General features: G+C 48.5%; 3 protein-coding genes across 5 annotated transcripts; 1 reads left to right on the forward strand and 2 right to left on the reverse strand.

Moving 5' to 3' along the window:
- Positions 1-3,299: 3,299 nt before the first annotated feature.
- Positions 3,300-5,151, reverse strand: LOC123085748 (ricin B-like lectin R40C1). The gene is made up of 4 exons (XM_044507444.1): positions 4,764-5,151; positions 4,097-4,606; positions 3,726-3,954; positions 3,300-3,544 (listed from the first exon to the last, which is right to left on the reverse strand). Coding segments are annotated over exons 1-4 (1,044 nt in total). The 5' UTR covers positions 5,067-5,151; the 3' UTR covers positions 3,300-3,542.
- A 1,035-nt stretch (positions 5,152-6,186) lies between these two features.
- On the forward strand, positions 6,187-7,250 carry LOC123085750 (stress response protein NST1-like). Its single transcript, XM_044507447.1, has 2 exons — positions 6,187-6,609; positions 6,688-7,250. The coding sequence occupies exons 1-2, from the start codon at positions 6,394-6,396 to the stop codon at positions 7,072-7,074; spliced, it is 603 nt and encodes a 200-aa protein (XP_044363382.1). The 5' UTR covers positions 6,187-6,393; the 3' UTR covers positions 7,075-7,250.
- A 753-nt stretch (positions 7,251-8,003) lies between these two features.
- LOC123085749 (uncharacterized) lies at positions 8,004-9,281 on the reverse strand. 3 transcript variants are annotated; one of them, XR_006439869.1, is made up of 2 exons: positions 9,200-9,281; positions 8,004-8,498 (listed from the first exon to the last, which is right to left on the reverse strand). XR_006439869.1 is itself a non-coding variant. In XM_044507446.1 (2 exons), exons 1-2 carry the CDS (start codon positions 8,903-8,905, stop codon positions 8,112-8,114), a joined length of 588 nt encoding a protein of 195 aa, XP_044363381.1. In that variant the 5' UTR covers positions 8,906-9,075; the 3' UTR covers positions 8,004-8,111. The 3 variants fall into 3 exon arrangements, 2 of the variants coding, with proteins under 2 accessions (XP_044363381.1, XP_044363380.1); XM_044507446.1 differs by lacking the exon at positions 9,200-9,281 and adding an exon at positions 8,705-9,075; XM_044507445.1 differs by lacking the exon at positions 9,200-9,281 and adding an exon at positions 8,583-9,075.
- Positions 9,282-10,875: the final 1,594 nt, after the last annotated feature.

A 10,875-nucleotide genomic window follows, 5' to 3' on the forward strand; every position in this document is an offset into this window, starting at 1 on the left:
TATTTTCATACATTAAATTGTACGCAATGACAACCCTTTATTCATGTAGAACAATTGAATAAATGGGCCAAGGCCTTTTAGTTTGTTAATAATGCCTTCAAAGATTGTTACAATTGGTGGCAAAGTAGGGGGGTATTTTGTTTTCTTTATTAGCTTCGGTGTGTGTGTTATAACATTACATAGCTTCTTTAGTAGATTATGTGAATGTATCATGTAATTCTTTTTTGCTAGAGGCTGTGGTTTTTCCTTTTATAGTATTCTAAATCCCTTGAACATTTGAATTTTATTTAATAAATATTACTTTTGAAAGAAACACGAGGTACCTTGCCATTAACTTTACCTATTGAGAATTACTTATATTTTGTATTCTTCCTAAAAACTTCTTTGAGCTTTGAATGGTAGGTGGATATAATGACGTTTCTTCTATCCACCATCCCCCTCTCCTTCCTGCACACGATTTTTTTTTGCACGCACACACACAAGTCACCAGGTTATTTTGTCCCGCGCAACCTTGTTTGGTCGCATGTTTTTCTCTGCGTTTTTTTGTGTGTCAAGGGTTGCTTAGCTGCATGGACCTGCTTTGGAGGGACAAGGGGCCAAGAAGTTACTCCACTGAGACTGCTTAGCCTACTCGAAGAAGAGTGATTTAACGTAAAACAATAGTGGACAATGTTGTTTGATGTGCATGAGGATCCTACAAATACATGTTTGAGATGAATGATTTATAGATGTTTGCATGTCGAATAATTAAAAATAATTTCTGGTAAAGTGTGGGGGAGAGAGGAAGAATGGATGCCTTGTCTGCTTGTTGTGTGGAATGGGATGGTGGGGTAAGGAGGATGAGTATATATGAGGATGCTCGACAGAAGGTGTGTGGGTGGAAATTGAGAACTGTGATGCTTATGTAAAAATATGACGACCTTTTAATTAGTGTATCCATATTATTTCTCTTGTCTTCATTGCAACGCATAGACAATTACCTAGTCTCGAAAAAAGGAATTGGCAAGAATGCACTAAGTGTTGCTTTTGTTGAGACGAGGAGTTCATTGGACCTTTATTCCTTCACTTCCCACTTGCCAAATTATTATGGTGATCTGTCCATATAGCTTTTAGTCTACCTCCACCCACAAGGCAACAAGTAGTATGAATATATTTGGAAAGTGGTTAGTGAGGGTGCATCCAAAGTTGAAGTTTCTGAGAGTTTACACTTTATTTTAGGCCATTTGAAACACTTGTAATAATTGTATTTTATTCCGAAAAATTACAAGTTATCTTGAGGGCATCCCATATGTAGTCATTGCTACAAAAAGAGGAGGATCAGGCGCCCACGGTTTTCCGCTGAAGATGATCTCTCGAAATTTGTTCATCGATTTGGTTAGCGGCCTACTGGGATTTATGATGCATGAAATTTATTTTATCATGTGTTTTCTTATGTTTACCGTTGGGGCAGCCATGTATGGCATTTTCTTCTGAACTTTATTGTTTTTACCTGAACTTTCAAATAGTAAATCAATATCAGCTAAAGATTGTGTGCATCACTCGATCAGACTAGCACAACGGGGCAAGGCCACCAGCAACATATAGTACGACCCAAATTGATACTCAAGTACTAAAAGGCTTCTCCAACGGCGACCCGTAAACTGCCCGCATATGTTTGTCTAGATCGTAGAAGCTATTCAACGCAGATCTATATTGATCCGTAGAGTAATCCGCAGATGTTTTCTTCTGCAAACTGGAGACAACTGTGGAGGGTTTTGCGGGAGTCCGGACCGCTGCCACACCCGCTTCTGACCGCGTGGTCCATCCAAACCCCCCTCCTTCCTCGCGCATGCGTGTTTCCGTTCGGTGCCAGCTGCCCACATTCATGTCGTTGTAGAGCACGTCACTCCATATTAAAAACAGCTTACGGTGGACGCAACCTTTCATTGCCACCGACATTGAAGCAGCGCGTCGGCCGAGGGCGCAACCCGCGACACGTCTTCGGTGTCTGTGCATGTTCAATGCCGGAGACGCATTACTGGATGGGACAGAACGGATATCTACCATGCTCGTTGAATGCCCCGTTCGTTCGTAAGACGCCACACCGGCTGTGAAACCCACTCCGACGCTGCGCATTGACGCACCCGGACCAACTCCACGCCACAAAACAAGCCGCTCCCCATCCTCCTCCCTTGCAGTGCATCCGCAATGACTGCAGGCGGCGAAGCTCTGTGGGAGAACCTTCCCACTAATGAAGCACGCGGTGTCGCCCTTGCTGCCTCGTGGCAGAGCCGCCATGCCAGGCGGATCAAGACCGGCTTGCCGACCAGTTTGCCCGAAGTGTCCGATGACGTGCGGGAGGAAAAACGGTACAACTTGTTCCTCCTGGAGCAGCACCGGCTGGCGGAGGGCCAGATCTACGGTGAGCGCGCGAGCGAGGAGGCCGTGGCGGCCATGGCCGCCGCGACCCCAACTTCGTCGCAGAGCAGCGTACCATCTACGATGTAAGCCGCCGCTTGCCAAGAAGCGACCGCCGCCGAGGACCAGCTCCAGACGATCGCGGAGGAGAACAACACCAGTTGCGCCTTCTACGCGCCGTCGACGAACTATCCGGCAGCCCGATGGGACGAAACAGCGCGGGCGGCACCATTTTCATCATGTACCTCACGTCCACTGACGATTGACAAGGCCCAAACTCCTGCGAGAATGAGCGACGGACAAGGCCCAAACTCCTGCGAGAATGAGTAGCGCGTGGAAGACGGCAAGGCCTTGTGTTCCATGTGGGTTTCTCGTGTTCTACTTTTCCTCGTCAAAGACCTTAGCTTCACTTCATGGTCTTAGTCGAAGACCTTAGCTTCACTTCATGGTCTTATCGGTGATGCTCACGGAGACGGCAGATGCAAGGACGACATGGGTTTAAGATCAGGTCGTTTTTTTTAATGTTTGAAATGTAATAAAATTCGTCCTTTTTTTTGTTTGAAATGTAATAAAATTCAGCCGTTTTTTCATGAATATCATCATGAATATCATCGGGTTTGTATGAAATCCACCCATATCGTTATGGTGAAAAGGTATTTGTAAATATTGGATGACAGTCTCTCATATCCATGTTCGCGAATGCAGAAGAAATTTGAAGGTTGCGTTGGAGATGCCGTAAGAGCGTATATGAGAGTAGACATTGCTTGTTACGGTAAAGTTTCATATATGCTGATTTCTTTTACTATTTTTAATTGTTTTTGCTTAATCTGGTGTAGGCAGGTTCAAAAAACCGCAATAAAGACCATTCGCATAGATGAAAGGATTGCACCACAGTACAGAGGTTGTCATCACGGATCCATGGTTTGAAAAACAAGCACAAGTGCCAAATGCTTATTACATCGGATAGCTCGCCATAGCAGGACACAACGACAGGACAGAAACTAAGCACACACACTCACGGACACATCACCACCGCCGACCGCACACGACTTTTATTCTACCGACACGGCAACAGATCACAGGCCGATCTCTACCAAACTCCGGGTCACGGTGGCGATCAACTCAGCTTCAGCAGCATGACACGTTTCTGCAAACACAAGCAACGATAAAAACACATTAATATTTTTGCCAAAAGGGAACGCAAATAATTGAAAAGATGGCAGATAAGCTAACTCCATCCGCTTCTACCGACTACTCCACCCGTTTATGGAGATGGTGTCAGTGTTCTCCACTAGCAAGAAAATGGGAGCGAGTGAGGGGGCACTTACACCAGGGGAGGATCTTCCAGCGCTGGTTGTCGCCCTCACACCACTTCCACAGCACGAGGGAGGTGCCGTCGCGCACGCCGCCGTGCTCCTTGTCGCCGTGGAGAGCGTCAAAGTTGAGGTAGATGTTGTTCACCATGCGGATGCACCGGAAGCCGGCGCCCACGTCGCGGCTCTCAGTCCACAACACTGACTCGTCCTGGTAGTTGGCGTTGTATGGCACCAGCTTCACCTGTTGGATCCAACAGCAACAGCGAACCAAACATTTCTTGTTAATCATTTAGCCTCAATCTCTCAGATCTCTTACCCCAATGACACCAACAATTTCTATGTAAGTGACGAAAAAGATCTGAGTGGCTTGGACGGTTGCTTACCGGGTGGCCCTCGCCTTGGGAGTGCTTGATGGCCTCGCCTGTCACCTTGTTGACGAGGGCGAAGGCCGGGTAGCCTTCCTCATCCTTGATGCGGTTGCTGTGCCTCATGTCCTTGAACCAGTGCTGGTACTCGTCGCGGGGGTTGGTGGGCGCGAGGACCACAGCGCCGTTGCGAACGGTGGCGCTGAAGCCGTCGTCGGCCTTGCAGAAGATGCGCACGGTGGGCTCTGTGGAGCCGCCGCGGGGGGCGTTGGCGCTGCCTCCGGCGTAGGCCTCTTCGCCCCAGGGGAGGATCTTCCAGCTCTGGTTGTCGCCCTTGGCCCACTCCCAGAGGACGACGGTGGTGCCGTCGTGCACGCCGCCGTGGTCCTTGTCGCCGTTGAGGGCGTCAAAGTTGAGGCGGATGTTGTTCACCATGCGAATGCAGCGGAAGCCCTTGCCGACGTCGCCGCTCTCCGTCCACATCACGGACTCGTCGAGGTACTCCGGGTTGAATGGCACGAGCTTCACCTGCACACCCAAACAAATCATTCCACTTCCATTACTGATAATAAGCACTAAAACGAATCTAGATTCGGAAACCGAACGGACGAACAGTTGAACGGAATGTTTTCTCAAGAAAGAAAGAAAAAAGAGAGCCAAGGAGGGGAAAGAGAAGATGACGAACCGGGTGGGACTGGCCGAGGGAGTGCTTGACGGCGAGACCAGTGGCCTTGTTGACGATGGCGAAGGCGGGGTTACCTTCCTCGTCCTTGATCTGGGTGCTGAAGCGCATGTCCTTGAACCAGTGCTGGTGCTCGTCGCGGGGGTTGGAGGGGGCGAGGACGACGTTGCCGTCGCGGACGGAGAGGCAGTAGCCCTCGTCGGCCTTGCAGAAGATCTTGAAGGTGGGCTGGTTGCCGCCGCCGGCGGCCGGAGCGTTGGCAGGGGGGTTCTGGCCATGGTGGCCGTGGTGACCGAAGCCGAACATGCTGTGATCTCTCGGGGGTTTGCGGGACAGAAGGAGAAAGGTTCTGGACGGGGCGATGAGAAACTGCGTCCCTTGGGTCCCGTTTATAGAAGGGTGTGCCCAATCTAGTAGTAAAAAGAATCCAAGGCGGGTTGAATTATTGTTGTACTACTACTGGGCGTGAATGTCACGGCTCAATGACACGTGGGGTCCGCCAGCCGAAAGTTCTCGGCGGTAGGCGTGAACCGTTCGCTTCTGCCAGATGTCAGTCCAAACGCATTTGATGTCTTTTAAAAAAAAAAAATCCAAATGCATTTGTGCTTGCCTACTTGGTTCATGGACGGTGCAGTACCCGCGAGCTATTTCTTTTCACTATCGTCCGCATTACTATTTTAAGACTTTCCTTTATAAGTGCAACTCCAACGCGAATCACCAAATCATCTGAAATGTTTAGAATTATTTTACTTTTCCCATCCAACGACATTCATAAAAGCGAACTAATATGTAAGATTTTTTGTCCAAAAGGACCCCTGGCCAACAGAATTGCCAAAAAAGACCACATGTCAAAAACATTGTCAAAAAAGACCCCCTCGCTAGTGGCGGCAGGCGCGGCAGGCGACACGTGGCGCCTGCCGCCGTGCCAGGAGGCGGCGGGCCCGGCCGCCACCGGAGGAGGCGGCCACCCCTTGCGAACGGATTATCTGCAGTGCTTCGCGCCGCGACGGAACGGGGCTGGCCAGGTGGGCCCGGCCGTCACCGCGTGAGGCGGCCTCCCCTGGCGCGGTCGGTGCCTGGCCGACAGGCCCTGCTGAGAGCGGGCCCCGCCAGTGGGCCTCGCCGCCACTGGGTGAGGCGGCACCCCTGCCGACAAAAAAGAGCTGCTGCTGCACGCTGACTGCACGGAAGGCGAGGTGCATTGTTGCTGGCGGCATCTTTGCATGCGCGGGAAAACGACACTGATTCCGTGACTCACGGCGCTGATTCCGATACAAATTTCGCTCTTTCTGATGATTCGAAAATTGACGCTGATAGCCTGCTTTTGCTTTAGTCATGCGCGGCGACAGGTTCCCTGTTGCAGACTTAGCTAATTCCCTCGCGCGTGCTGGCTATTGCTTGAGAGGACGCGACGGCACTGCAGAAATACACTCACTCGTTGCGGGAATCCGAGGTTCCCTGTTGTGCCGACACTACAGGGATCCTAAAATATCCCGCCTAATTTCCTCTGTTCTCGCTTATTTTCTCGCCATCATTAATCGTCTGAGCCTATAAAAGAAGACACCGAGGCTCTCGTCCAGCCATCCTAGAAATCGCCAGTGCGCAAAGTGTGTAACACATTTTTTCAGTTGATATGAGTTTGCCTTGTTCAGATCAAAACATTAGGCCGAGGAAAATGAAGAATGCAACTTTGCCTCCTGGGGTGGCAGTCCTGCGGTGTTGGTGTGGCGATCTTTGCAAGGTGAAGGAGGTGACGGATTTTTCTGATTGGTTGGGCATGAAGTTTTTCATGTGCGCCAATTATGAGGAAGATCCTGCCGTAGCTCTTTCAGAGTACGACAAGCCTCCGGTATGCTTTAACCATCACGAATAGATATTGTTGGTATTTTCATTGATTCTTTAGTAACATTCTTGTTTCTTGTTGTAGTCTCCTCCGCCTCTGTGCATGTACTATCGTTGGATTGACACGGAGAAGCCGGCTTGGGCAGTGACTGAGATTCGTGAAAGAAGTCGTCGTGCGTGGAATAGTTTATTTGCGGAAGAGCGACGCGAGAAGGCGGAAGCTGAGGAGAAAGCAGAGCAAGAGAGAGAGTTAAAAGAATACTATGCGGAGCAACACCGTTTTTTTCAGGAAATGGGAAAAAAAACAGGGAAGAGGCTCGTCGCATGGAGGAGCAGGAACGACAGCGAAAGGAGGCTCGTGAGGCTGAGAGGCAGAGAAAGAAAGAAAGGGCTCGCGAGGCCAAGGCAGCAGAAGAAGCTGGCGATGGAAAAGGAAAATATCCACGCTGGACTCAGTAGATTCTTGTGGTAGTATTTTAAATTTCGCAATCATTTGTATCTTTATTTCTGCACTTTAATGTAGCTTTATTTCAGGAGTTAAATGTAGGTTTATTCCTACAATGTATCTTATTTTCAGTTGTGCCGTGTCGTAATGGAAAAAAATATAGTTTAAGAATAAAGTAGTGGCATTTTCTTTTCCTCCACTAATATCGAACATCGTGCAACAACTACAAAATAAAATTAAGATAGAACATAATGCCCTACAATAAGAGAGTACAAACTAATAATGCAAGTACATCCAAATTAAACGGTAGAACTGGAATAAAACTACATGAAGGCATCATCGTCATCCTCCATCGATGCAGAACTCTTGCCCTTCGAGGATGTAGAACTCTTACCCTTGGACGATGCAGAACTCTTGCTCTTCGAGGATGCAGTACTCTTGCCCTTAGACGATGCAGAACTCTTGCCCTTTGATGATGCAGCACCCGGAAGCGGCGGCATGAAGATATCATCTTCATCCTTGCTCTCCTCAGTCCATAAAAATGGATGATTTTCTGCAGTCCTTCTGAAAGTTTCACTCTTCGGCTCCACTACATTCTTCCACCTTGCACGCAACCTAAGAAGTTCTTTACGTACCTCCTCATAGGTCCTTTCAGGCCACCCAGACCTACGTAATTGGTGAGCCAACTCATTCATTATGGTGTCACTACCGGTGAGTTCGTCCCATGGAACTATCCTATTGTCCATCCTGAAATCGGTAGCTAGCCTCAGAAGAGTCCTGCTCATCCCAGGGTGAAAACTACGATCGAAGGGATAATGGGACATCTCGACTACACTACACTCGAATGCTTATCCACCTCCGTCTGAAGGGGGTTTTATAGGTAGAGAGGAGAAAATGGCGGGAAAGAACGAGTGCAGTGGAGCGGGATAGTATGGCGGGAGATATAGGCGGGAAAAATTGTTCCTGACTGGTGCATTTTTATTTCAGCAAACATAGATGTTCAAATCGAAAAGTCTGATACACACATATATAGATACAATGGGTCGCGCACGTGCATAGATGAATCACCCTACTTTACGATGACCACCTGGCCTTTCCTTACGACCGGAAGGGGACAAGCGATTAGGTGGCCGGGTCACACGAAGACCGCGGCCGTACTCCAATTCGGCTTCATGTGTCTGCGAGTCCTGCGTAGGTGGTGGAGTCGCGAATCCTTGTTGCGAACCTGAAGCGTAATTGTACGCGTATGGTTGTGACTCCGGGGGGATAAAAGATGGGCCAATAACATCCCCTCCGAAGAACTCTGTAACTAATGATGTAACCGTGTCGCCAAGATCATGTGATGCTCCCCGGAGGCCTGTGTTGACGCCATGATCATGTGATGCTCCCCGGAGGCCTGTGTTGACGCCGCGTTGGGTGTTCTCATCGCCCCAATTAACATCAGGTGTGTCCTGCACATAGAAACATTTTAAACAAATTGTTAGAGGATAATATATGATATCATTGTAAATGCATTGAAATGTAAACATGACTACCTGAGCATATCCCTCTCCTATAATGTCTGGCCATTGTACTTGGTGCTGGTTTAAATCTGGTACACGAGTCTCCTCGGGCATGGGGATCCCTCGCGTGGAGAGAAACGGCTGAGATCCCTCACCTTGGGTGTATGCATCATATCCTGTGTACGCATATGGGTTAGGGGAAAGAAACTGCTCGGGCATCGAATCCAAGCCCGTGCCATGGTCCTGAGATGTCTGCCCCTGACGAAGCTGCATCGAAGAAGAGCGATGCAGTGGTAGAGATGAGTCATGTCGTGGCAATGTCGTTCTAGTACTCGGACCCTCCCCCCATTGCTCATGGCTCGTACGCGCCTCGCTCGGTCTGGACGACGGTGCCGCACTCGGTCTGGCTGACCTCGCTACCGGCATGTATGCTCCAGTGGCAACGTCGTCGCCTCTACCGCATCTGAACTTCTTTGCCACGAATTGTTGCAAAAGTTTCTGGAATGTCTTGCGATATGGGCCCTGGGCTGGCATGCTATCCGTAGCCATCTGCCCTACTTCGTTGACATTTTCAAGCTGAACAATATTTGAATGTTATTTAGTTCAAATGATTATGAAATGATGGACCTAAAAAAGTTACAAGTGATTACCAGGTGGTCACGATAGTAAGCTGCATGCAGCTCAACATGTCTCCGCGCCTGCTCCTTTTGTGTGGGATGTGTTGGTATAGTAGCTGGCTGACTGGCCAGGCTAGCACGTGTGTTCATGCAGTACCACTGCTTGTACGCTTGATCTGTACTTCCATCGTACGGCCTGCAAAATTAAATAATTACATAAACCGTTGTGATGAAAGCAAAGCATCTTCACGCATCGTATGATCATCGTAAAAAAATAATGTACATAAAATATACCTTAGTTGACGCACTATATCTGCTAGCGCTTCATTTGTCCACTTGTGTACCCATTCACTGTTCTCTTCCCTCCAATCGTATAAACTCCAACCCCTGCCCATATTGGTTAGCCTGCAAATTATGTAACAAAGTGTGAGTTTAGTAAATTAAAAATGACACTAACTATTTAGGGATGTCACATCTTACTTATGTGTTACGTCTGGGAAAAGGTGGTGGAATTTCTTGATAGAGACCGGACTGTCTCATTACACGCTCTGGGTTGTAAGGTTCAACACACCACAGGAACAATAAGTTGCAGCGAGTCAGCCAGAATGCACTATCGGTCAACATGCCTGGTGTGAAGTGTCGAGCATCAAAGACCATTTTTAGCTGGTCCTGAGTCCACGGGTTCCATGTGACTTCTGCCTCATCAAGTATCTCAAACTGCTGGTGGTACATAGGGTAACAATTTTTCGCAATATCTGGAGACCAACGTTTCCGTGCCTTTGTCCACCTGGTGGCCATAGTTGCGCTAGCACCCTCGCCAAAGTCATATGGGTATATGGGTTGTACTATACGAGGTTGTCCTACAGGGAGGTATTCCCAGGACCACAACTGTAGAAACTCATAGGCGACACAAAGTAATGGAGCTTTTTGTGCGAAAGAGGTTTTTTGCGTGGCATCACACAAGCCTCTGTATGTATGAGATAGCATGGCAGAACCGAAGCTGTATTTTGGCTGCTCGGGTAAAGGTTCATCTACCATATTCTCCGCAATGTAGATGAGACCAGGGACAACAACGTCCCCATGTGAATTTGGAAATAGATTCCCGAGGAGCCACAACAAATATGCAAACAGATGTCTTTTTCTCGTCTCCTCATTGGCGAAGCTAGATAAATGAAGAAAGTTATCACGAAGCCAGACGAGTGGGATGCCCCGAGGGTTACCAGAACGTTGTGATTCTGGCATTTCCAGCCCAAGACGGGCTGCTATATCTAATGCCCAAGATGGAGACACTCGTGGAGAGACTACCGGCTCACCTCTAATTGGTAGAGCAGTGATCATAGAAACATCTTTCAGTGTAGGTGCAAGCTCCCCAAAACGAAAGTGAAAGGTGTGGGTTTCAGGTCTCCACCGGTCAACGAGGGATGTCAAAAGGGATGGGTCCGAACGTACTTGGTCGTCGCATGATGTGAGCCTAGCAAAACCTTGTAGTCCATAAGCGTCAAGGTGAGCAAGGAAATGATTGTGTATTGGCCATGTTTTCTTTATGGTTCGAAGTCTGAAAGGCCGATAATCATGCTTAGTATTTGGTTTCAAAAATAGGTGGCAACGGTGCCCGGCGTCATGGGGCCCCTGCAAAAGCACTGGCACTTCACCCATAACCTGCACACAAACATACAAATATAAATTACGAGGAAGACAGAAATACAAAT

This window comes from Triticum aestivum, chromosome 4A (genome assembly GCF_018294505.1).
Source record: "Triticum aestivum cultivar Chinese Spring chromosome 4A, IWGSC CS RefSeq v2.1, whole genome shotgun sequence".
In the NCBI taxonomy this organism is placed as follows: domain Eukaryota; kingdom Viridiplantae; phylum Streptophyta; class Magnoliopsida; order Poales; family Poaceae; genus Triticum; species Triticum aestivum.